Source organism: Montipora capricornis, chromosome 3, assembly GCF_036669925.1.
Source record: "Montipora capricornis isolate CH-2021 chromosome 3, ASM3666992v2, whole genome shotgun sequence".
Taxonomy (NCBI): domain Eukaryota; kingdom Metazoa; phylum Cnidaria; class Anthozoa; order Scleractinia; family Acroporidae; genus Montipora; species Montipora capricornis.
The window spans coordinates 60387293-60414979 of record NC_090885.1 but is presented as its reverse complement, the minus strand read 5'-3'; the positions used below and the strand labels follow the sequence as shown (position 1 = coordinate 60414979).

Genomic DNA, 27687 nt, shown 5'->3' with positions numbered 1-27687 from the left:
GGACTGGAACGGATTTCACGAGGCAACCTGGCTACTTTTTCCCGCCGCACAATCTGGGCATGGGATGAAAATCGCTCTATTCAGCTTCTGGGGACACCTGATTCATACATTGAGATCCCGAACGGTCCCGGAAGTGACCTCGACACCAGGACGTCGATCACACTTTTGATGCATGTTTTCCCATCTGGAAACCGGGGGCCAATCGTCAGCTTCCAAGAAAACGGTTTGGGAGTCCAGATATGGCAAGAAGGAATGGTTGATGGAAAAGGAATTCTGACCGCCCGCTTCACGTGGAGAGATTTTTCTCAACGTCCTGAAGTCAGTAAAGCCGTCTTAATCATAAACGCCTGGAACTTTATTGGCGCTTCATATGATCACGACTCCGGAATTGCACGTCTTTGGCATCAGGGAAATAAAGTCGACGCGAAGTTCATAGGCAAAAAAATGGAGCTGGCCACACAGTTTTCCATTAGAATTGGAGCTTTAGCAGACAGCAGACAAGGTGATTGTTTTCTGGGAATGGTTGCAGATCTCCATATTTTTGCTGAATCTCTGGGACGAGACGCTGTACGAGCAGTGGGTGGAATCGCTCCACAAGGTATTTTCGACATCCTTGATTTGAATCAAAAGCAAAATCAGGGTAATTCCAACACATAGACAATTCCAAGACGTGCAGACAAGCCAATAAAATCCAGGCTGTCTAAACAATCATTTCCTCCTAGCCAGGGCTTGATCTTTATGAAAGCCTTTGTATGTCCCAGTGGGCACAGAACGAGGGGTACCGTAAAGTTCTTCGAAAGCGACAGTTTTGAAATTGGAAATTTGCCCTGGTACTCAATATGTTTTCTAACGCTTTCTACTTAGAAATTGGACGATTTGGCCGCTTATATCTGTTCTGAGTATGATCAATTCTTTTCGGCATGGGATTTCCAAGATTATTTTTAACCCTCTGCAGGATATGTGTCGTCATGCGAACCATTCATATCCAGCGGGAAATTATTTTGTTTCACCAGGCAGACATTCTCGTCGAAGCGTTGCGTGACCACCTAAAAAAGGAGACAAATGACAATAGTTTTTTTTTTTTCAACATAAAGCAATTGAATTTTCACCGTAACCTTTTTTTAAGGCGGAGCTGAGGCGGAGGAAGAGAAAGATGACTTTTTCGGAGAAGAGGAAGAAGAAGAAGAAGAAGCTGATGTACTGTACGAAGCAGCTGTCATGCAAGATATGAGGATCCTGGACAATGATGACGTCAGAATTATCCGTGCGGAGCCGTTTGCGGCGTTGAAAGAAAGACTCAAAGTTGTGCATATTGATTTGAGTGGAAGCGTCGACCCCGATGGCTTTCAACTTAATAACCCCAAGAGGCTGAGAAGAAAGCTGAAAAGTACAATAATACAAGAATTGAGCAAGAAAGACGTTATGCCAGATAGCAGAGTCAGAATGGTAAGTTGTTTGGTCAACTTTACTTAAAGTGCTGGTCACTCTAAAAAATCTTCAGTTGAACTTCTTGAACTTGTCCAAAACAGGTTTGTTGATTTATGAACCTCAGTTCAAATCAAAGATATTGTTTTAGAGCGGTAAGTCCAGAAATGCATGTAAGCCTATGCATGCCTGCTAAGATGGCCGCCACGATTTTTAGCTCTGCAATTTTATTGTACTTCTTAGCTCTCTAGCTACCATTTATCTTCCATTTGGCGTCCGCCTCACAGCTGGGGCATGCATTCTATCTAAAGCGCGTCTATTCTCAGAATATTTGCCTACAAGGATCGACCTAGTGCTAAAGCGATCCAACTTGGTTAACACTCCTTCGAGGCAAGTCGTTGAATGGAAAAAGCATGGTTTCATCTGTATATGCCTGCCACCGAGAGACCTTACAGTTTTCATGGATATCCAGGCCAAACCGGGCCCGCTTTCCTTTTCAACACTGACTGACCTTTAGCCTCGTACGCCAAGTACTGCGAATGTTCCTTGCAAGCAGCCATTGCCAACGGCCCGTAGAGTTTATAGCCGTCCGGATTTATTTGCTCTTCGACCTCGCAAATATGACTAATATGCCGGGGTTCACTTCCACCAGCTCAAGCTCTATGGTCTACTGCGATATCGTGGACCCAGGCATAACAACAGGGGATGGAATGTATCTCGAAGACATCCTATTCCAACTATAATTAATGGACGCGCTGATTGTAAACAACATAGCGCTTATTACGCTGAAAACATCCAACGGCTCACACAGAGTGCTGTTAAGGAACGTTGAGAAGCTAAAGCAACCTAAGATGTACGGTATACAATCTCTCCTGAAATTATCTATTGTTCTTGGCGCCTATCCCTAAAGTGTTCCACCCGGCTGTATTGAAAAAGATCTAAGGCCTATATCACTTACCTGGACCCTAGCGAAGGATATGGAGGGCTTTACCTGAGGTAGACTTCTACCCCGGTTGGACGGCAAGATCGACCCCCGTCAGTACTCTCGCAAGGGCCACTCCACAACCGATGCCCTTTTATACATGCTTCAAGCCATCAACGAAGCGGTTGATAGTGACGAGGCGTCTGCGCGGATTCTCTTTGCCGATTTCACGAAGGGGTTTGATCTGATTGATCACTCGATATTGATGCAGGAACTCGCCATTCTGGACGTTTATCCAGCGCTCCTAGCTTGGATTGCGGCGTTCTTGACAAACCGGAAGCAGGCACTTAGAATCGGAGGAACTTTGTCAGATTGGTTAACACTAAAAGGAGGAGTTCCCCAAAGGACCAAATTGGGTGTGATCCTCTTCACGATGATGACTAACAAATAGGCCAATTTCGTATTCTAACGGTTGGACTGGATCTAGCATGAAGTGGAGGCTAATGCTGGCAAATCAATTTGCATTTGAAAAAATTTGCCCGCATAAGCCTCCATTTCATGCTAGATCCAGTCCAGCCGTGAGAATTCGAAAATGGTTTATTGCTGTCTGACTGGCGGCTTCGCATCAGATACGTCGATGATACTAGTGCTCTCGAAATAATTCCAAGGAACTCTACTAGTTTACTTAATATTGTAGTGTCAGACATTTATAATTTTGCCATGACTCATAAGACTCAATCCAACTAAGTATAAACAAATGCATATTAATTTTTACACAATGTTAACTGTCTCATTAACCGTATAATAATTGGTGGCAATGTTATTGAGTGTGTTAACACGTATAAGATCTTAGGGGTTATAAAGGACAAAGACCTTAAGTGGAATAGTCATGTCGAGTACATTGCTGAAAAAGCCAGTAGAAAGTTGTATTCGCTTAGAGTACTGCGAAGAGCCGGGGTTGCCAAGCCAACATCCTGAAGATATATCTAAGTACGCTGTCCCAGTTTGGCAGGCCATTCCTGCCTACCTTTCCGATGCCATACAGCGAGTTCAAAAAAGGGCACTCTACAAAATCTACCCTGAAGCCGTTTCACATGCGCATGCCTTACAGTGACGTGAATTAGATGGCTTGGACAATAGAAGAGACTACTTGTGTAACAAATATATGAGTCAAATGAAGTCTCCTAGCCATCCTTTACATCATCTGTTATCTAGCCCACTCCTGAATGAGCCCAAGTATCATCTAAGGCGTAACTCTTTTTAAGGACAGTATAGCTTGTAGGACGAAGAGAGCGGAGAACTTCTTCACGTTTAGATATTTCAATTAGTATTATTAATTGATGATTCTATTATTATTATTGTAATGATTAGTTGTTAAATTTATTATTAGTAGTATTACAGTTGTAAATCCTAGCTCGTTAATTTTTTTATTTTATTTTACTGCAAGAGGGTTCTTAATAAACTATTACAACAAAAATATTTACTACCTGTTTCCAACTACAGGGTAAATGTTCGGTTTAGCGTTATTTTGAGGTTGGGGTAAACCCATCTGTTTATCTTTACTTGAGGAATAGAAATTAGGAACATTTTGTGACGCTAATTAATATTGCCTGTAATCTTAGTCGGGAGTGTTGTTGAAGTTGGTGAGACGGTCAAGAAGGCATATCTCAATACGTGCATTGTTGGTCATATTCACTATTTTATACTTTAGAATAGGTAATCACATGATTTTGGGTGCAATTTGAACCCACTTCCCCCTGATCACTAGTCGGGTGTGACCCCAAAATGAGCTTATGGTATAAATCTAAATATATCGAGAAAGCGACTCGTTATATTCTCGTTTGACGCAATGTTGTATTGGGTTTCAGATTCGAAATGTTTGGTCTTTAAACATCAAGGACCGATGGCGTTTGTACCGTCGCTGGGTCGCAGACATAAGTGAAAGTTATCGTCACACTATCTCACTTTATCAAGAACAATTTGAAGCGGGTGCCAAGAAAATGAAGGACATTAAAAACTTGGAAGACTTCGAGATACTCAAGAACGCTGATGTCGTCGGTATGACAACAACTGGTAAGTTTACTTCCTCTGGGTTACTTTGGGAAATCAGGGGCCTGATTTAGTATTGAACATCATACGACGCTTTTGACATTAAAATAATCGGCGAATCCGAAAAACGGCGTGCAAGTGGTGTAAGAACTACCATGCACGCGCCTCTTCCGCTTACCATAAGCACACTTTCCCACTCGAAATCTGAACAAAAGGCTGCGGATCATGATTTTCAAATTAAAGTCCGGAATCACACAAAACAACAATCCTGGTTTTATATAAAAAAAAAGAGGAACTTAAAAGTTTTCTCGGATTTCGTCTTCAGCAACTGCACTGTGCAACGCAATGTAAATTTGGCATCATCGGCATCACTCTCAACAATCCAAATCCTTTGTTTATTAGGGCATTTTGACTTTGTTTGTCTACCTTTTCATCGAGTGCTTAGACTTTGTTGTCAATGTTTTCTTTAAGTGAAGAAGCAAATCCTTCGTTTTTAACATTTAGGAAAACCAGATGAATCGTTCTCGCTCAACGTACTTGTGGCGTGATTTTAACCAGCCATTAGGATCGTTTGTTTTCCCTCATCGTGCGTTGTGAGAACTTTGTGGTCAATCTCTTTTGGCTAGTATCATTTTTTCCCCTTCTGATTACCTTATTTTCTCCACCTAAAGTACAGTGTCCTAAGGGAATTCAGTTCTATGCGTTAAATTAGCTAAGACAGCGGCCGCGATAAGAGTTGCCCAAAAGGCAACCAAGGCCAACGAATTTTCACCGAACGTTTTCCGACCTAGGCACACAGTATTTGTATTAAAGTGTAAGGCCACTAATCGTTTAGATCTTGCGAGCCTGCATCACTTTGGCGCGCGGTTTTGCTCTTAAGAAACATAGTGAACTCAATTTGTCTACGAAAAGAAGTCCTCTGGACCCAGTTGCCAATACCAGAAAGGAGCAAGGATTACCTCATAGGAACTGCGTAAGGGGCCAGTGGTTTGGTTCTCTTAAAGAGCGGGAAAAGTCCTTTCAACATATTTTATCCTGGATATCGCTCGCGCACTGCGTCCCGGCCTTTCCAGATTCGAATCACTGCACGTGCGCTCCAAATTTCACCTAACTATCTATCTAGTTAAGGTCGAAAAAAAAAGTACCAGAATTACCGGGGATAAGTTGCGCATGAAATGGGATAGGAGTGACGTCCACCCTGGCCGTAAGCAAATGTGGTAGAAACTAGTGAAAAAGGAGCCTTTGGGTGTCCTCCGACTGCGGGCAACCTTTTTTCTTTGGTTGATTTAGATTGCTCTCTATTTTCGGTTAATTGCACCATCGTTTTATCCTATCCGTGGGAATCCTTTATAATGGATTGTATCATTACGATTTCATGTATCAAACTCGCACTGAATTTTTATCTCCGTGCATCACTTAGGAGCTGCAAAGTTTCGCAGAATTCTGCAAAGACTGAAGCCTCGAATAACGATTGTGGAGGAAGCCGCTGAAGTACTAGAGTCACACATTGTAACTTCTTTGACTCCCGGATGTCAGCATTTGATTCTGATTGGTGACCATCAGCAACTCCGTCCCAATCCCACGGTATTTGATCTCGCAAACCACTTCAACCTGGATGTGTCACTCTTTGAGAGAATGGTAAACAATAGAATGCCTTTTGAGCGGTTGCGCTTGGAGCAACGAATGAGGCCAGAAATATCCAAAATGTTGGAACACATTTACGTTAATCCAAAGTTGGAGAACCACGAATCAGTGTTACATTTTGAAAATATCAAGGGCGTGGCTCGTAACATGTTCTTTGTGGATCATGACCAAGGCGAGGTACGAGGTGGTTTTTTTTTTAAAATAAGAATGTACTTTCATAAGAAAGAAAAGACGTTTGGAGCTATAGCAAAAATTATCGAGGAAATCATTCTGTGGGAATATTTGAGGCCTTTTGTCGCAGGAATGAACCAGAAATGTAACGTGCCGTGTCGGGTTTCAGGACCCTTTACTCCCTTGTCATCCTCTGCTCGTTGACCTTCCTACTAGAATTTCTAGCTATTTTCAAGTTAAACGGTAAGGGCCTTACTTGTCCTTGGTTTCCGGTGCATTAACCATTTTTTCGTTACAATACAATGATTTGCTATTAGTCTCTCCCCCACGGGGCTTTTCAGGACTAATTTTACAATACTTTTGTGGGGGACCTTAGCCAGACTGCTTATTACGCAGTTTACAATTAATTTTTATGGAAGTGAAAGATGCCCCCGTCCAGCTTAGGTTAGACCACAACACCGGGGACTACGTCCCCTACTCTTATCGAACAGTGAGTGGGTTCTTTAATATCCCATACTATTTAATTTCCAACAAGGGTTATGAGACGGGACCTCCCGTTTACAGTCCCTTTCCGAAAAGACGTGAAAGTCTAACCGTTTGCAGATGTAATTACAAAGGCAGCACATTCTCCTCAGTTATTTTAAGACCCTGAGTGTTGGTCCGGGCGGAGTCGAACTCACGACCTCCCGCATGACAGCCCGATGCTTAACCAACTGAGCCACCGGTGTACGGTTAAGTTCTTAAGTTGTCTTTAAGATCAAGCTATACCTTTATTATGTCTTAAATTACTGATATGATTTTCCTATTTATAAGTATTCTCAAGATTCCATCACCCAAGAGTAAGATTTCCCTTATTTGGCCTAGTCTCCAGTAGCGGCAGAAACGTGTCTATTTTAAACCGCGTTTTGGGGGGAAATAAACAATAGATAAAAATCGGCTAACTCAATGTTGAACCCGAAGAAAACCTTTTGTTCCAGGTCCATATTATTTAAATGTCGATGCTACGTTATGCTGGAAATACAATACACAAAGAACTTTAACCCAGCCGCCGCTCACTCGAGTTTGGGTATCCTCCCCGAGAAGAGACGCCTGGACGCGTGAGCGGTAGATTGTGTCTGTGTCGTAATATATGCGAAGTTAATAGTTGTGAGAAAGTAGCGTTAGACATCCCAAAACATTGATTTTAACAAAACAGTAATTACATAACAATGCATAAAACGCCAATGCGAAGTTTCCCGATGATACGAGCTTGAGTTTGTGGTCAAATGATCAATGTGAGTTTGAATTTAACCGGCGAATCATCAACAAAATCGTCGGCCGCCTCAGCTCTCGGTCGACCTCATCGGCCCCCTCGTTTTGCCACCAATAAACTCAGCAGTAATTCCAATCGATCTTGAGGACTTTTACTTGCTCTTACATTAGCGACGTCTGAGAAGAAATTGCAATAGCAATGGATTTGAAAGCCGTATTTTGACCTTGGCGTTAACTGGAAAATTAATGAAGTTTCTGAACTCAGGCGGTAGAAAACGATACAATCCCCATTCTGCAGCTTCTCGAACAATTTCTGTTGTCGAAATCGTGGATGTTTTCTAACTTGAAAGCATTGTAAAGCTCGAACACGTCGGGTCAAAGAACACCGTCGCAACCAAAAATGTAATTTATGCTGGACCGAGTTGTGCAGGAGAGTTTCTGATTGGCGGAGATTAACAATGGCTCACCTCACGCGTCCATCCGTGATTTCGGGAGTGAGCGCTGGCTCATTTCCCGAAACAGTGGCTGGTAATCGAGCCTAACGCTGATCGGGACAAACCTGACACCAGATTCTTACTCTTGGCACCGGTAGCTCAGTTGGTTGAGCTCCGGGCTGCCATGCGGGAGACCGTGGCTTCCACACACTCAGGGTCCATAAATACCTGAGGAGAAAGTGCTCCGTTTGTAATGACAACTGCAAATGGTTAGACTTTGAAGTCTTCTCGGATAAGGACGATAAGCCGTAGGCCCCATCTCACAACCCTTCAATGTTCATAACCCTGTGGGACGTAAAAGAACCCACAGACTATTCTCAAAGAGTAGGGCATGTAGTTCCCGGTGTTGTGGTATGCCATCTGTGGTGTATCATGGTTGGGAAGGTAAATGCTCGGAGATACCAAGTTACTCTAAAATCGGAGGATAAAAAAAGATTTCTATGTGCGCTGTGGGACAAAATACCGATCCGAATGTACTTTCTTCGGAAAACGTTTGACGAGGTATATTCCATTAATTACTTTTGCAGGATTTTCTGGAGGAAGGAAAGAGCCGATCAAATGAACACGAAGCCAAGTTCCTGGCCTCCCTTTGTCGTTACCTAATCCTTCAAGGCTATGACAGAGAAAAAATCACAGTCCTTACAGCTTACACGGGGCAGTTAATCCAGCTCAAGAATGAAATGCCCAAAGATTTCTTCCGCGGAGTACGAGTCTGCGCTGTGGACAACTTCCAAGGCGAAGAAAACGACATAATTCTGTTGTCACTCGTTCGAAGCAACGAAGAAGGAAAAATCGGCTTCCTTCAAACAGAAAACCGCGTGTGTGTGGCATTGTCACGAGCAAAAAAAGGGTTTTTCTGCATCGGTAACATCAGCCTTTTGAAGAAAAAGAGCGAATTGTGGTGCAATATTATAAGCGACATGGAGGAAAGAGGGAATGTTGGAAAAGCTTTGACACTCACATGTCAGAATCATCCGCAGAACGTGATTCATGCAGCACGTGCGGATGACTTCAGGCAGGCACCCGAGGGAGGATGTTCAGTGCCTTGTAACACGCGATTAGAATGTGGTCATGTTTGTGAAATGGCTTGTCATCCAACAGATCCGAAGCACAAAGAGTACAGATGTAACAAGCCGTGTGCGAAGTCGCTCTGCAAACTCAACCACAAGTGTAAAAAGAGATGCTTTCAAGAATGCGGTCCCTGCGTACAACCCGTACAGAAGTTCCTAAATTGTGGCCATCTCCAGAAGGTTCCTTGTTTTAAGAACCCCTCTGAGGTGAAATGCCATTCACCTTGTGAACAGATTTTGCCATGTGGGCACCGATACCAAAATGAGTGCTCTGAAGGTTGCACAGTCAGGTGTGCTGCCAAAGTAAAGAAAACCTGGCCCTGTGGACACGAGAATGTTGTAAAATGTCATGAAAATCCTCTGCAGATTCCTTGTAATGCGACATGTGGTGTAGTGTTGAAGTGTGAGCACCGCTGTGCCGGTAAGCCTGCTTTTGTTGACGTTTTCGAACAAGACGACTGTCTAGCACTAACTTCGGTCCGTTATAGGGGCTCTATAGTTAGGAGTATATTCGTGTAGAAGAACAAGTGCACCAAATTTCAACACATAGGTTAATGACTTTGAACGATAGCATGAACATTTTTCTCTATGTACCGAATCACATGATTGAGGAATCATGCATATTTGTGTCGACATGTCTCCACTCCTGTCCTTCCCCGAATCGGAGTAACCATACGCAACGACATTAATTTTAATGATGATAACGCCAATAAGAACGCTGCTAAACAGCTTATTTAACCAGGGAAAGAACAATAACTTTCCACGCTTTGTATGTCCCTGCTCGTGCGTTTTCCAGTTTGGTACATTTCTTTGCCGTCATTTGCCCAAACTTTAGGATCTCTTCATGCGCTTCCTGGTGACTGTGCTGGCTCGGTGTCTGGAGATCGTACATTCACCATTAAAGTCTTTGTATAAATCTGAGTAAGCTCATACGATAGGATGGACCACCCGCTTGCCGAGATATCGGTCACAGAGGTTGAAAATTTTCCATACGAACACTTCAGCACGCGGTTACCGGAAAGGGGGTGGCTCTCAACTGCAGAAAGACAATGGTTGCTATTAGCAGGCTGGGGGGTGGAAAACTGGGGAAGGTCACAGTTTTTTAAGTCCTTCAAAAGGGAGGGCCATGAAAAAATTAGACAGCAAAAGAGGGAGGGTCACAAGAAATTAAGCCGTTGTGATCATAAAGGGATGCTTTAATATTATGTTATAACACGAATACAACTTGCATGTTAGGTTTGTAAGTACTGAACCATTTTTCTGTGTAACAATTTTTTTTTTGGGGGGGGGGGGAGGGAGGAGGGATTAGAAAGTTCCAGGGTAGGGTCAAGACATTTCAATCCCTTACCTAGATAGGGTCTTTTATTTTCGCCCTTTACTGAAAACCTCCACCCCCCTCCTCCCCCCTGCTAATTTCTGACAAGCCTCTAAGGAAGATTTTTAGTCAAGGGCCCTACGAAAAGGTTTCATGGATGCTTCTCTGAAGCAACTCTTTCGATGGAAATCTTCCATCACTTCAATCAGAAGCCGCATACGCAACTAGTCCCAGTGCTCAGCTGTAAAAACATGTAAAAACTCAGGAAACGAAAATAGGAGGCGGTTTTTTCATGGCATGGGAACCGTCCCATCATTTTTCGTAAATTGTAGCATGAAGTTTCTATTTGGACAAAAGTGGAACTGATATTTTGAAAAGTGCATAAAAGAGGAGGGCCTTATGACGTCATATATAAAAATACATATAAATTTTTCAACTCCATGTTAGAAGGTTCTCATACTGTTGCGTTAAAAAATTGTGAAAAAAAGAGTTTTTGGGCTTTTTCTGTTTTGATCACGTGATTTACCAAATATAGTTGTAAGTCAAACGAGACGAAGAAGAGGACCGTAGCAACGATTTGGCAGTTAAGATTGTCCGTCCCCCGAATGTAAAGTTAAAAGAGTTTTGAGGTTCCTCGAACACACCCTGCGAGCAGAGCCTCTCTAAAACTCACCAGAGGGTGAGCAAGAAAGGCTCTGCAGAAATCGAGTCAAGTCTTTCAAGTCACCGCAGCCCAAGTTTCTGGGCTAGTTACTCCGGTCAAACTGGTTTAGGCAGCGCGCGCATCATACTTTTGACAAGGCGAAGGTCAAAACCGAGCCTTCAGTACGACAATCAATATGGCGTGCGAGTGGGAGTGCGATCGAGACTTGCCTGGGTTTGAAACTGTCTCCAAGCAACGGCTTACGCATACTCAATAAAGAATCTACACGATTTCTGCAGAGTCCTTTCTTTCTCGTCGAGTTAAGAAAGGCTCTTTTGGCAGGGTGCCATGAACAAAGAAAATCGAGAAATTCTCGCTGGGCTTGTTCGTTATATTTCAACGGGCTGAAAATTGTTATATGAACGTTAACAAAAGCTAATTTCATCCAGACAACCGAGCGAGGCACTTGGGGTACCTTGGAGGAAAGGGTACGTCACACGTACCGGTTTGCAGCCATAAAGCCTGGTTTTCACTAGCGACGCAAGCACAAGCGCAACCATAAGAGAGCTTATTTCACCGTGAAAACGGGGTTGATGGAAGCGCAAGCACAAGGATCAAACATTTTCCTTTTCCTTGTGCTTGCGCTTATGCTTGCGTTCGCTTGCATCGTGTGAAAACGAAACAACACAAGCACAAGGAAATTTGCTACGTCTGTCCAATTAAAGCATTCGTTTCAGATTCCCCACGTGTGAGAATTTGAACAAAATGGCGGACGCCGTGGTTGATTTTGATGCTTATATCGACGTTCGTTTTCACTAGCTTAGCATAAGCTATTTATGCTTGCGCTTGTGCTTGCGTAGCTAGTGAAAACCAGGCTTTAGGGAGCTTTAGCAACGACAACGGCGACGGCAACAAGAACGTTACAATTTTGCATGTTTAGAGGGCAAAAACAATAGCTTTGCACCCTCTGCGCGTGCGTTTTTCATTTTTGTCTATTTCTTTACCGTCGTCAGCAAAATAACAACGTAAAACAAACAAATTTGAGGTTTTATGGAGGAAGTCAGGATTTGGGGATAAATTTTCATTTTCTCCTTAAATTGAACGTGACTCATATTAGTTTCATTCTTCAGGGAATGCCACACCACTTTCATCTTAGAAAGCTTGGAATAGTCGCGAAGTAATTACAATGACGTGAACTATTTTTTGAGATTCAACCGAGGAAAAAACCAAGGAATGATTAAGAGCACGTGTAGAACAGGGTATGTTCTCTGCAAGCCGGTACATTCGCGTTCAGGAGATGATGAGAATAAGCACAGATCATTTGCAGAAATTTTAAAAGAGAGCGATCATGATAAAGGGGACTAAAAGTGTCCCTCAGATCGACATGGCCTTGCTTCATCCTCCCCGTTCAAGGTTTCTGGCTATTCATCAATAAACATGACTTCCTTTTCGTCCATGTTCGCCATCTTTGCTGCAAAAATGTTCTAGAAAAAATATAGCGATTCGTTATTGGCAAGCAGCACGGACGTGACTCGATTCAGGACACAACTTTGTTGGAAGAGTGGCAAAACACTGTAACATTGTTGCGTCGAGCAGAATTGTTGGGCGTAATGTTTGGCCAGGGCGTAATATGTCCAGTGAACCAACTCTCACAGTGAGCTCTGTTCTTTTGTGCCAGAGGGAGTGATTCATTGTGAAACGTGTCGTGTCATGTTGCTTAAAGGGCCAAATCACTGGGATGGCTCATTAAACTTTTTTTTTTGTTTTAAATAATAGAGAATGTCTTGAACTGGAAGTTACGCGTTATCTTGCAGTCTAAAGGCTTGATGCAGGAAGTTTACCTTTCAAATCACTTCATATCCTTGTAGAATAAACCTTGTTGGCAAACGAAGGGCTTTGGGGAAAAATTGACTTATTCAAAAGGTTAGAAGTCTTAATGGTTCTCTTGTAGTGCGTGTTTAATCCTTCTTTATATTTTAATATACGTTAGGTACCTGCAGTAGCTGTTTGCGGGGCCGTGTTCATCAGCCATGCCGATCCATATGTACCCGAATCCTTTTCTGTGGCCACGCTGCTCTGAGCCGTGTACCAAAAACTGCCCACCCTGCAAGAAGTCCTGCGGAAACTCCTGCAAACACAGTAAATGCAAGCAGAAATGCGGTGAACCTTGCAAACCCTGCAATGAGCCATGCATCTGGAAATGTCAGCATCACAAATGCACTAAGCTATGCTCCGAGCCTTGCAATCGTAAGCGTTGTGATCAACCTTGCAAAAAACGCCTTCCTTGCAAGCATTTATGCATTGGTCTTTGCGGGGAAAACTGCCCCAAAAAATGCCGAGTGTGTCACAAGGACGAAGTCACAGAGATTTTCTTCGGAACCGAGGACGACCCGAATGCACGGTTTGTGGAATTAGCCGACTGTGGTCACTTGTTTGAAGTAGAAATGATGGATAATTGGATGGATCAAGCACAGGAAACAGATGATGGAAAAGCTGTTGATGTACAGCTTAAGTGCTGCCCAAAGTGTTCGACTCCCATTCGCACCAGCCTGAGGTACGGCAACATCATTAAGAAGATCCTCGCTGACTTCGAAAAGATAAAGAAGAAGATCTTGCTTGGTGAAGAGCAGCGCAGAGCTGTAGTAAGCAGGCTAAGAGTGAAGGCTCGAAAGATTGTGAAGTTTCCTGACGACCAGGGAAAACTCATGAGGGCTCTTGAACATTCCAGCCTTACTGACGAACAAGTAAATGTTTACGAGAATCAGATCAGCTTTTTGCCTTTTCTTCAGGAGCTCGAAGATAAGATTGAGAAGGGAATTGAAGATGAGAGTGAGAGAGCAACAAAAAGCCATCTGGTTTATGTCCCACTGGAAACGAAAGAAGATATTCAAATAATGGTGGAGGAACTTCGGAAGCGTGTAATGGAAACTCGGGCTCGTTTCAGTGAACAAGAATTGGAAGAACTCAACGAAGAGATGTACCGAACACAGCTAGCTGTTGACGTAAAGTTGCTTAAAATGCAAATTAAAGTTCGGGGCATCAGTTCGGTTGCTGTCTATTCCTCGTCACTTGATCGAATTCAAAAAAGACTGGATTCAGAAAAGGCCATTGGTAAGATGACACATTTCACTTGTTTTTGACTGGTTTCTCTGCTTTCAGTGTTCATAACCTCTTTTTCTTGTTTATTATTATTTGCAGTTTATTGAAACATCTGTTTGAAAACTGATTCCAAAATTTGGGCTCCCAAAAAGCGTAACCAATTCCTGTTAATCCCTACAAAAAAAAAATCCTGTATCGATATTATATATTCTACATAATAGTATATCTTAAGTATCTAAATGTAAAAATCCTAACCATTGATCTGTGTATTTAAAAATCTTAAATCTTCTCTCTTATAGATCGTTGTAAAAGAAGGTAAAAATCCCTAATAATATGTACGGCCTTTAAGCATATCTAAATGTTCATCTTTGCCTTTCTTATGAAAATTTTCAGTTTTCAAGAAGTTTTAAAGCTCCTTGCAATATTCAGAGTGCATGATAGCATTGCTTTCTGCATCTGCTTCAGGACCAAGTCACACGTGTCTCCCACCAAGCACTTGATTGACTTCCTCACCTCTTTTGAATAACCACCCAGTACATTCATGATGATGTTGTGCTGAGAAACTTTATGTCCTTATCTCGATCAGGGTTACTTCTAGCTTTACTTTATCAATGACTTGCGCGTCGATGCGATTTGCTCGAACTTCTACTTGCTCGGCAAACAGAGGTACATCCAACAAAGCTTTGAGTTCTTCGTTCTCGTAGACTGGCTTTGGACTGATTCATCTATACCACGTATACTCCTCTCTTGGTAGTAGGTTGTATTTGCTTAGAATCTCGAAGAAAAGGATTCTAAGGACGCTGTTGTGTCTTTCTAGGTATTTGGTTTGAGCGATAGCACTGCATCCCGCCAACACATGCGCGACACTCCCTTGGCCCTTGCCACACATACAACAAGTGTAATCTTGATGATTAGTTGTTTTAATCTTCTTCCCAGTGTACAACATTGTGAGTATAAGCTGTTGGTACAGGTCTTGAACGCCAGTCATCATGTGGGTCGGTGCAGTTTTCCAGTTTTGTTTAGGGCTTCATCCTTCCACCTGCTTGCTAGTAGCTTTCCTTCCCACTTTTGGTCTTCTACTTCTGCCTTTAACTTGCTAACCACTGATTTCTTCAAGGCTTCTTTGACCTGCATGCCTGGGACTTCATCCGCTCCCACTTTAGAGCACGAAGACCGATGATACGTTAGATTCAATTCAAGATCAAATTTTCTAGCAAACGTGACAGCATCGATAGCAAAGGACTGATGTTCTCGCTCTTTTGCCTTCTCGTCGAACATGCGGACAATTCCTATCGTTGGATCGGGGTTTTTATATATCTTTAATGCTGCTTTGATCTTAGTCAGTTTGTATTCCTGTTCAACTGACCTTAAGCCTCTTCCGCCAATGCTCCTTGGCAAGTAAAGGGTTGCATTTGAACTTGTTGGGTGTCGCCCTCCATTCGCGACGATTCGCGACGATGATCTTCCTTACTTGTCGGTCGATTTGTCTGAGCTCTGCCAGAGGCCATGTTTGGGTCCACATCAAATACATTGAAGGGCAAATTCATTTGTGGACTTGACTTTGTTCCAGTCCGAAAGTGGACTAGACCAGATGACAGATTCTCGCTGGATGTATTTCTTGGCAGCAATCTTCAAAGCCTTGTGTCATTCTGTTTTAGGCTCTCTAATACACACAAGAACTTATACTGCTCTCCTTCCTTTAAACTTGCAATCGCCGTTGTCCCCTCCAGGTTTACTTTACCTCCATCAAAAACTTGCTTCCCACCTTTGACATTCGCTACTGAGCATTTCTTTGGATTCAGGTCAAGACCAATATCTTTCAACGCTTCTTGAGTTGACATAAGTACCTAATTTAACTTGGTTTGAGACTGTTCAAATACTTTAAGGTCGTAGATAAACAGCAGATCTGTTACTTTTGCAATAATTGGCGTACTTAACTTGTATCCCTCTGTTGCTCGTAGCATCCACGCCACAGGATTCAAGCATAAGATGAATACTCTGGGACATAAGGAAACTGGGACATAAGAAATCCCCTTGAGGTAGACCCCTCTTGAAGCGGATTGGTTCAGATATCTCAATCCCATTCATCGTTCTGGCGATGATCTTGGTGTTCCAGGAAGGGCATATGTTCTTTATAGTGCCACTGATCCATTCGGGGAACTTGTGCAGTCACATAGCGTTGCATAGCCAACCATGATCTACTGAATCGTAGGCTTTTTTCACTTCGATCCAGGCTATACTGATGTTTCTTCTTCCTCACACACAGTCCTGTAGTACCATTCTATCTATTAAAAGATTATCTATGGTATCACTGCACTCTGACACTACTACTACTACTACTACTACTACTACTACTACTACTACTACTACTACTACTACTACTACTACTACTACTACTACTACTACTACTACTACTACTACTACAACAGTGGGATGGAACGTTCATTATGGTATTTAGCATAGATTTTGACAATCATGAATATGTTTGTGCAGGTTCATTAGCGTTTTCGAACTTTCATTAGCGTCTTTGTGCAATCGATAAACAAGTTCACATACCTACACAGGCAATAACGTTTTTTGACATTCATTGGCGCAATACATTGTGACTCTACTTTTCCTCTTGGAATTGTATTATTTCAACTTTCTTTACACTTTTTACAACCCGTGAATATGACTCTTTACAAAAACATATCTTGAGTTAGGTATAAATATCAAGTCACTTTCAGTTACATTGCCTCTAGTTTGCACAGCTGACTAGATGTACATGTAAAATGCCTGTTCAAAGAAACCGAATTCCGAACGAAGTTCGAGAACGTCTTGGGAGGGCCTAGGAAGATCACACAAAAGATGATCTAATGGTTGCTGATACATTGGGTGAAAACCGTTCTACGTCCAGGGGTATCTTAACACGGTACACCTGTGAGGGCAGAGTTCCATAGGGACCACGAGGCGGACGTAACAACGTAAAAGTGGACGCCGATATAAAGCAATGGCTAAATGACATAGTAGACGATAATTACATGCTAACGCTAACTGAAATCAACAGAGAACTTAGACGGAGGCTTCCAATACATGACCGCACGGTAAGAAGGACACTTGATCATGGTATGGTTGTCAGTTTTAAAGGGAACCTCCACTTCAACAAAAAATAACTTTAAATCACAGGAAATAACCGTTACAGTCAAGTCAGTCTAAACTAAAGCATTTTCAAAATAAGTTTTAGAAACTTTGCAGGCGCCACCATCTTGAATAATTGTGACGTGTTACGGTTGCCCTATTGTTATTAGACAAAAGCTCTTTGTGTCAGAACAATAGGGCAACTACCCTGGATGCCAGAGGCTTTTTCTCTCTTAGAGCGACGGAATAGCGAGTCCCGAAGCGGCGAGAAAAACCTCTGGTATAGGCGGTTGAGAACCTCGCTTCCATGTCCCGTTTCATTGACATCGAAAAAACTCAGTTAATTGATACGTGACATAACCTACCAATCAGCATCTTTGGTTCCCACGGTACAGTCGTCTTATTTACTTCGATGTCAAATTCAAAACTTCAATGTTCCATATAAAACTTCTATGTCGATTATGAAAATAAAACTCAAATTTGAAATTTGGATGCCAAATTTCGAAGTTGAGTTTTGGCGGACATATACAAAACCAAAAAATGTAGAACCCAAGTGAACTTTTTCTGCCTTCAAAGCCTCAATTTCCGAACTTTGCAGCGTTTCGATTATGGCCACAGTGGACACGAGAAATCTGGTTGACAGCAATAGGCTATTTCCGAGTTCATGCCTGCCTCCTCTTCAAAGCGAGTCTAAGTTTGAAGTATTTGTGATGGTAATTACTTCTACTTTAAATATGAATGAAAACTAATTTTCATAACAAAAACTTCGCACGTAGACTCGCTTTGAAGGGGAGGCAGACATGAACCCGGAAATGGCCTATTAAAACCTGTTTGAACTAATTTCTGTTGCTAAACCAATCAGAGTACTCATTAGAACTGACAAGTTCCTGGAACCAATCGATTTGCCAGGGTCAAAATCTGACTCTGGGAATATGAAACGGCATTCCATTGGACCGGCCTTCTCAAAGAACTCAACGGCCTGTACCAGGGGTTTTTCCTCGCCTTTCCGTCGCTCTGAGAGAGAAAAACCTCTGGCAGCCAGGGTATAGGGCAACCGTAACACGTCACAATTATTCAAGATGGCTGCGCCCGCGAAATTTGAAAGTGTGAATCAGCGATTTTAAAATTCACTTTTCTTGAAATAAACACTGTTTTAAGAACAAATTTCCAAAACGTTTTTGTAAACATATTTCCTTCGGTTTAAACTTATTCTGTAGTGAGAGTGGAGGTTCCTTTTAAACTGGCTAGACCTCTACCAGTTGATAGAAACAGCCCAGATGTGATTGAAAGCCTTTTTGAATTCGCCAATTGGTTTCTCAATACAGGCGTGATTGGTCATTGCGTCTTTATAGATGAATGCGTCTATCTGCGGGCAACGTGGTAGAAATGTACCCATTGTGATTGCTGTATCCCCAAGAGCTGGTTTGGTGCACCATTCCGCTCAAATAGGAGGCATGACCTACCAGATATTCCAAGACTTTTCTGTGCAGACCCCCAAACGACCAGGTTTTCTTAACTTACGACAATGTACCTACTCATTGCAACGCCAATAATCCAGGTGCCAAGAGCGAGCTTAAGCCCCTTCCAGCTTACATGTCCATCTCTAAACATGGTGAAACAGGCCACTAGCTGCTTAAAGGAAGCTATTAAGGGTCACTTTTCCCTTCCCGACAAGCAATGTTTAATAGGAGACAGAGACGAAGCAAAAAGACAAGGCCTTCCACTCCGAAAGTTGAGAAAAATATTGCTTCTTTAACCAACTAAAAGAAACATAAATGCTATCTCGCCACAAAAGTGCATACAGTGGTACAACCACATGCAAACCTATCTTGAAAGATGCTTAAATAGGGAAGAAATTCATGGATAAATACACTTCTTTCCGGATAATATTTGTTGTGCACTAATGAATGTCCAAAAAAACGTTATTGTATCTGTGAATTTTTGATTGACTGCACAAAGACGCTAATGAATCTACATAAACGTGCATATTAATGATTGTCAAATTCTATGCTAAATACGTTAATGAACGTTCCATCGCACTCTTGAAACTCTGTTCGTGTTATTGCATGCCTGTTCGCTTTAATGACAATGTGTTTTCGCTTGAATGAATATCCCTTTGCGGTTAACGAACAGCAAAAGTGTATTAGGCTTTTATCGCCATTTGCTATTCTCGGGTTTCACATGACGTCACGGCCGCCATGTTGGTGTCCCAAACAAAGAAACGGTGGCCATGTGTGGTGTCCCGACCCAATCCTGTGGGAATTGAATTCTATTGTTATGCAAACGTTCTCTTGTGTTGTCGCTGAAAAACATGACTGTGGATCAGGTGAGTGAAACCCAAGAATAAGAGCACTAGGTTTCTATCGAGGATGTGCTGCTTATGCCGTTTTCCCGGTCTCGTACCCAGACGTCTCTCAAATCATCGTTATTTATTTAAAGATTTGCGTTCAAGAAGGGCCTGCGGAGAAGGCAACGTTTCATACCAACCTGTTTTTACAAGTTATGATCGAAACTAAAAGCAAAGAACGCACACCAAACAAAAAATGGAAAAACAATAGAAGTAAAGAATGACAGTCAAAGTGGTACTATGATCAAAAAATCATTTTCTTTGTTTCTTCAGATTTTGAAAGCGTGTTCGCTTAACACCTAGCTGGCAAAATTTTGAGTTTTATCCAAAGGCTGTTAATTTTGAGTGTAAGTTTTGGATTTCACGGTCTGCCATTACTCACGTTCAAAACTGACCGATTGGACCTCAGAGGGTTGGATCTAGAGAAAATGACGTTATTTACACACTAGCTTAAAATTTCAGCGTGTAAACACAATTCATTATCTCTGCAAAACACAGGTTTAAAAGTCTGAAAGCCCGAAACTCCCGTGCTGCATATTAATTCAGCCGCGTACACACGAATTGCATTCTTAAACTAGTGAGTCTTTGACGTCATTTTCTCCTCGACCCAGCTCTCTCAAGATTTTAAAATTAGTAATGGCGGACCAATAAATAAGAAAATTCCAGTTAAAATAAACAGGTGTCTTTTCAAAATCAAAACTTAAAACTTGGGTAAGTTAGTGTTTAGTTAACATAGAAAAAGATAAAAATAGAATTGTTTTTTTAGTCGTAGTACCACTTTAAGTTTCCGACAAGTGGAACTTTAATTCGCATGCGCTTTGATAGCTGGGAAAAAGTCAAACCGTTAAGCGTTTAACAATTTGCTATGCTCGTTTTGTGAAAGATAAATTTGCCACTTACCACATATTATGAGAAAATTGCAGGACTTCATTTGTTCTTGTTCTAGTAAAAGGAGATCGTACTTTTCCTAAGTCTAACTATTTTTAAGGGGCGAAACTTTTACCATCCCAACCGTTTTGTGTGAAATAATGTTTACAACCTTAGCCCACTATGAAGAAGGGGATACGCCCTTTTTCTCAAAGCAATAACATCTTCTTTGTTTCGAATCTACAAACAATTTACCCATCCATAAAGTGAGGAATGTCGCCTGCAATAGTTCAGCTGTAAATCCGCAAGGAGATCCTTTCACAGCTCAAACTAGTTATTGCTGTAAAATTGTGGTTCATTTCCAGGCAATTGCTTTCTCTAATAGCAAATATTCATCGAAGTAGGTGTGAATGGTGGTGAATAGTTAATTGATTTGCGGATGTGGCGAGGTGAATACTGAACACTAAATTACAACCAAAATGAAATGAATTTCTGTTTCAGGAATTAATATAGAAGCTAAATAACGACTCGCAAAATTACTTACCAACATTATTTCTACTTCGGGTTTGCCATTTTGATTTGCTTCGGATGCTCAGAGTTGAACAGTTCGCGCTAATCACTTTTGACCATATTCATTTATTTTCTACAATTTTTATAATTTTGGGATAATATTTTGTATGACGCATGCGTAGACACAAACCAGAAACGCGGCTTAATTTGCGGTACCCTTCCACCAAAATTGTTGTTATTCTCCCTACAAAAGTTACAAATAATAAAGAAGCTACTGACTTTAAGTGAATGTGTTACATGGTAATGCTAATACTTTCGTTTGAGGTGTAATTATTTAATTTCATAAATTATTAGGCAAAGATGACCGAGAGCGCTACACCACTCGAATTGAGAAGATCCGACAGCGGAATAATCTAACGGTGTTTTACCAGGACGTGACCCGACAAGAAAAAGATCTAATTGTCAAAGCTATGGGCCTAACACAAGGACATTGGTTCAAGTGTCCTAAAGGTACGTACGCGCAGTTTTAAGGAGAATAACATGATAATTATTTTATTCTATTTTATTTTTTCCAGTTCCAAATTACATTACAATTTTACAAGAAAATTATGTGATGTGACTTTGAGGTTAGCTTAAGCATTATGATAGTTAATATAGGGGAATGGTTATAAAACCCGACAAATTTCTTTGTTGTAGGTTTTTCTTTTCTTTTTTGGACGTGACCGTGCACAAAACACAATAGTTGTTTACTCCGTACTGAGGAACTAAGCAATAGAAACGTGTTGGTCATATACGTAATTCATGCGTAGTGTATGAGCGCAAAATAAAAGATTGTGAACGGTGGTGGACTTTCCAACCTAAATCTTGGCATCTTTGTTTCCTCCTTTGATGTTTACCTAGCTCCAAAACCAGTCCCCTCTATTAACTGTGGCTTAAGACAGAAACTGACAAGAATCCTTAAACGGGTCACCTAGTAATATCATGGATAGTTTTAAGTCACTGGTTACACAAATATGCCAAAAACGTGGGGGGGGGGGGGGGAAAGGGCTAAAGCCCCCTCAGCCCCACCCCCTGCGTGGTCCCTGTTATAATAAGCTTATTATTAAAGAAGGAAAACATTAAGCTTACCTCAAAGCTAACCGTTGTTATTAAGTGTTTTTTCTCTCGCTCTATTTCTCTCAGCTTAACGTTGATTTTCATTGAATTTTTCTCTTCTTCTCCTTCCTCGGCCTCTCTTGAGAATTTCTCCGATTAAATTTCTCAAATTTCGTGGCCTCTTCTCTCGTGCTCTTTCCTGCTCTTTATCCCGTTGCTCGTCACTAATATGATTTCCCACCAGAAAAACACGGGTTGCCAAATGCAACGCTGCCACACGATTTCCCGCGAAGGAAAATTGCCCGAACACTCCCGTCCCCCGAGGCTGTCCTGGCTACCCAACTTCACCCCGACAGTCTCTGTAAGGGTTGGGCGGACGTACGGACGTGCGTGACGGCGTAACCAAAATTTCTCGCACGGATAGATTTCCCCAAAAATCTTACCCATGGTACTACGCTGGCTCGCTTCGCACGCCTGAGCTCCGCTATTAACTACAAGTTAAAATTTGTTCGAATTAAATTTATTGCCCCGACAGGGATTCGGCCCAGGGGTCGAAACCCCCCCCCCCCCCCTAGATATCATTGGATCCCCCGCGTATGTACAGAATATATAGTTTACGTCATAGAAAGTGCGGCGTACGAGGTTTTATTCACGAATTGTTTGTGTCAAAAACCCGAACGAGCGAGAAACGAGCGAGTGAGGGTTTTTGACACAAACGACGAGTGAATAAGACCCTGTACGAGGCACTTTCTATGTCGTGAACTGTTTATTACACATAAGACGAGAATCTTCATCAAAATAGTTTTCTGAACGCAAAGTAGAAACAAAAACTCACTAACAATAGAACCAAATGCAAATTTTATTAATTCAATAACAAAGTACGATTTGCACGAGATGCACGAGATGCACGAGTGATTGGCATGGAAACGCCTTTACGCTATCGTTGATTGGATATACTTCCACATGTGAAATAGCTGTACGCCATTCTGATTGGCTGTATAAGCCTTTTCCACATGTGAAAATAAAGCGTATAGATTTGTACAAATGACGGATTGTTGGCTTGACAGTGAAAAAAGTCTGGATGTTTCATACGTGCGACGCGCAAAGGATCAACAAACTGCCCTCAGTTACCTTACACGGAAAGATTACCCTAGCCATTGAGGTTCACATTGCAACCAGGCATGACTTGATGCTACTTTGCTTTGAAGAGTAATTCGTGGCAAATTGAATGATCTACAAGGCTTTATTGAAGTCTAAGTACCGGATGTCATTACTATTCAAGAAACAAAGATTGATTCAGATGTGACAACTGCACCCTGAACTCATGAATTGGGCTTCTCCATCTTCAGGAAGGACAGGTCTCTCAGTGGAGGGGGTGTTCTACTTGCAATAAAATCTGCCTTGGACCCTATTCCTTGTCCTGACCTGGAAAACTTTGCATCTGAGAGTGTATGGGCTAAAATATTCTTAAAGGGACAACCACAGTACTTTTGCAGTTTCTACCGTACCTCGCAGCAACCTATTGATGAAATGCAAAGTCTACGAAAGCAGCTCGACCTTATTAATAAATCTCACCCATCTGTTAACCAGCCTAGATTTCACATTTTGGGGGACCTCCATTGAAAAGATAGACTGAATAACTCACCTAAACACTGATGGGAACGATCTCTCAAACTCTGATGGACTTGTCCTAATTGACATCACGCAGGATCATTATATGGAGCAACTTATCCTTTTTCGGACTCGCGGAGCCAACACCTTAGACCTTATCTTGTCAAATAGACCAGGACTTATCAGTGACTTTATCACCTGCTGAACTCAGTGAGAATTATGTAATTTCCTGCACATTGAATTGTGCCCGACCAGCTAAGAGAAGGGCATGCCAAACGCAAAACCTACCTGTATGGGAGAGGTGATTATGACTCCCTACGTAGTATCTTGCGTACCTTTAAAAATACGTTCCTTAATTCCTTCTCAGATTCCACCCTTATAGAAGAGGACTGGTTACGCTTAAAGGATGCAATCCACCAAGCAATTGACAAAGCTGTACCATTCAAAATACTTAGTGGGAAAGATAACTAAGCTTCCATGGCTAAACAATCAACTACGTCCTCTCATTCGCCGAATGAACCGTGTACATGCTAAGTACAAAAAGTAAACGCCTCTTAAGCCTGTGGAAAAAGGCTGATATGATAGGTCTCCCGACTGGGTTGGGTTTGCAAATCTTTTTTAGAGTGTAGAAAACAGAGATTCGTAGCAGGTTTGGTGTCAGGGATAACCATTTCTTAGTCATATCATCAATGTAGTCTCCGTGATGGAGAGCATTGATGAGTTGTTTTGGTTTTTGAGACTGTTTCTAATGCCATGGGTAATTAAGTGGCTTATAGTTTTCTTTCTCATATAAGAGAATCTGACCCTCTCGTGTTACATTACCCATGGCATCAGAAACCTCTCAAAAAGCCAAAGAACTTATCGATGCTCTCCATCACGGAGACCAAACTGATGATATGAGTAAAAAATGGTTATCCCTCACACCAAACCCGCCACGAATTCCTGTTTTCTACGCTCTTACACAGATTTACAAACCTAACCGGCCGGGAGATTATCATATCAGGCTGCGACAATTAACCATAATAAACGAATCTGAGGTCTTTGAATTTCCTATCATGACCAATAGGAGTCGTGTTTGGCCTGTCTACACCTTGAAACATCATCAAGTCTGTGGATCTATAAGGCAAGACAGCAGCTATTTTGCATGCGTTCCCGTAGTTTAGATAAGATTCCCTTAACATCTGCAGCTTGAAAGCAACATATCCTCCGAGCATTGTATCAAGGTAGCCATTTTTGGTCATGTTTGTCCTGCTGAATGGGGATGGGAGAGGAATTGTCAACGGAAACCTTTGTGGCCAACACTTCCACAAGCCCAGCAATGCTGCTATATATGAGCTCATTTATTGTTCCTGCAAGGAAGCCTGCAGAGGCTTGGGCAAGTGCTCAAAAGCAAACCTTCAGTGCACAGACTTAACTGCTTAGAGTGTAATGTGAAGTGCTAAGTTTCTACCCCATATGAACCTTGTAAGCGTTAGCTCTACTGATGGAAATAGGCCCACACAAGGACAGAGAAAAAAAACCGCTGCTCTACCGACTGAGCTACAAGGTCAAACGTGAGCAGGCCGTGGGAACTGAAGATGTTAAAGTAGTTTACCCCTGTGCGCTTGTGGTCAAAGCCATGTTTCTAGCCTCTTGTGTGAAATGGGTCATTCTCAACGTATATAAGGTGTTTACCAATCAACAAAATGATGCAAAAGATCACAGACAACCTTGAAAACTGAATTAAATTTTATTGCTGCATTCGTTTGTTTTTTACGATAAAGGGAACAAAAGGATCATTGCACCTCTCATAAATCAAATTCAGTAGAGCTGTGAATTCGTAGTTTGTTTTTATTGCTATGCAATTACTGACGGTGATTTTTGAAATCTCTGTCTTCTCTATCATAAGAGAAACAGTATTGCGAAAATTTGGACAAATGTCGTAAATTACACGAAACGATGTGATCAACAAAATTACAATTCAAATCCCTGGTGATGCTATGCTTGAATTCTTTTTTGATATTTTCTGGAAGTCTTGACACGCCGTTCACCAAAATGTTTTAATGCAACCACGTTCTACACTAAAAACAAATAAGGGAAGCTTAAGCACGCGTGTTTTTGAGACGCGGACGGCAACCGAAAGTGAGCTGTTTTCCCGTTTAACTTGTCTTCACACAACCACACTTACATTATTAAGTATCTTTTCTCCATTAGAAATGATAACTATAAAAATCTGGGAGACACCACTGTCCTGGCAAGCGGAATGTTCTCTCCCGGTTGCCGTCCGCGCCTCAAAAACGCGCGTGCTTAAGCTCCCTTCTCACGAAAACTGCTAACGTCAGCATTTTTCCCAAAACCAGCTTATTCCGGTGATAGGACATTTCAGCCATGCCTCTATACCCAAAATTGTTAACTGTCCCTTGGTTGACATTGGTGAGAAGTTTCATGCTTTTATCAAAAAACGCACAATTCCCCTGAAATTGTGGTCTTGACTGCTAGACTATTGTGATGCAGGGCCCGGTTGTTCGAAAGCCGATTAACTTAATCCAGGATTAACTTAAACTTTTGTTTCGTGTTTTCAACTTTTTGATGAAAGTATCATTTGCTTATTTTTGTTTTTCAAGATTGACTTCTTCTAATGTATAGTTTTGCCGAATAACAGCTTTGAACAGCATTTAGTAGTAGAGAAATAAACTCCTTGGTTAATTTTTAATCTGGGATTAGCGTTAATCGGCTTTTGAACTACCGGGCCCAGCAGTAAAAGAAGTAGCGTACGTGAGTCTGGTCAGACCACTTATAGAATACGCCGGTAGTGCTTGGGATCCCCACACTGAACAGCTCATCGGTGACGTTGAAAAAAATCAACACAGAGCAGCACGCTTTGTCTTTTCTGACTATGAATCAAAGCTTTTAGCCTGGTTCTATGTCAATGATGTTAAAGAAAACTTGGTTGGTCACCTCTAAAGCTTCGTAGACAAATGGACGGTTAACTCTCTTTAACAAAGGCTTAAATAACCTGGCTGCACTTCCCTTCCTGGAATCACTGCAGAAGCCCACCAGGAGATCAAGACACACACATTGTAAACACTATATCCCACTCTCAGCTCATACCAATTTGTATAAATACAGTTTTCTACCACAAGCAGAAGCTAATTGGAACAGTTTACCTCAATCTATTATCGACTTATCTACTAGCCCAGGAGCCTTTCACGATTCCTTAGCATCGTATTATTGTTAGTAATTCTAAACCGTTAGACCGCTGACACTGTGCAATATATCTTTGTGAGGTAGCACAATAAAAGCGAAGCGAAGTGAAGAGTACTGAATGTAACTTACGAATTTACGACTCAAGACGCACGTTTCGATACTCATTCGTGCTTGTGTGTTCAAAAGGGTTGGAGGAGTAAGAATTGCATAGTTGGTTAGAGTGCGGCCTTCTGTGCGAGAGGTCCCAAGTTCGATCCCTAGCGACGTCACATCCTTGCTTCGACTTTTTTCCATTCTGTGTAGCTTCAGGTAGCTTTAAATACCCTTAAAACGGAGCACTGAAGGAAAGGAAGGGGAGGGAGGGGGGGGGGGGAGGGGCGGGTAAAATGAGAGCTCCTGGGAGAGTACCCTCTAGAGCGTAAAGGAACTTTCCGAGGTTAAATAAAATGTACCTTCACCTCAGTACCAGAGATATGTCCAGAAATTCAAGTAATTAGATGCCCGCCGATTTCAATAAGCGTCATGAAGTGTCCTTTTGCACTCTTTCTACAACTTTAACATAACTCGTCTCTTGGTATACAGACAATCAATTTCAGAAAATGCCCCCTGAACTCTGATCCTGCATCTGGGGAGATCTAAGGCTGAGGCAAGAGCTTGTACTTTTGATTCCACAGGTCATATCTACTGTATCACTGAGTGCGGTGGAGCTATGGAAGAAGGCCGCTGTCCAGAGTGCGGCTCATCTATTGGAGGACGTAATCACCAACTGAGAGCAGATAACCGATTGGCCAGTGAAATGGATGGCGCACGTTACGCTGCCTTTTCTGATTTAGCCAATATCAACAACTTTGACCCACGTGACTTCATGTAA

At 41.9% G+C, this 27687-nt stretch overlaps 1 protein-coding gene across 1 annotated transcript in view; it reads left to right on the top strand.

Moving 5' to 3' along the window:
- LOC138043555 (NFX1-type zinc finger-containing protein 1-like) overlaps positions 1-27687 on the top strand; it is a 40026-nt gene extending 12339 nt beyond the window's left edge. Inside the window, 9 exon segments of the mRNA XM_068889887.1 lie at positions 1-598; positions 1127-1446; positions 4216-4420; positions 5817-6217; positions 8484-9447; positions 12975-13052; positions 13055-14095; positions 21279-21434; positions 27491-27687. The exon segment at positions 1-598 is cut by the window's left edge and continues 47 nt beyond it. Coding sequence (XP_068745988.1) covers positions 1-598; positions 1127-1446; positions 4216-4420; positions 5817-6217; positions 8484-9447; positions 12975-13052; positions 13055-14095; positions 21279-21434; positions 27491-27687 — 3960 coding nt within the window.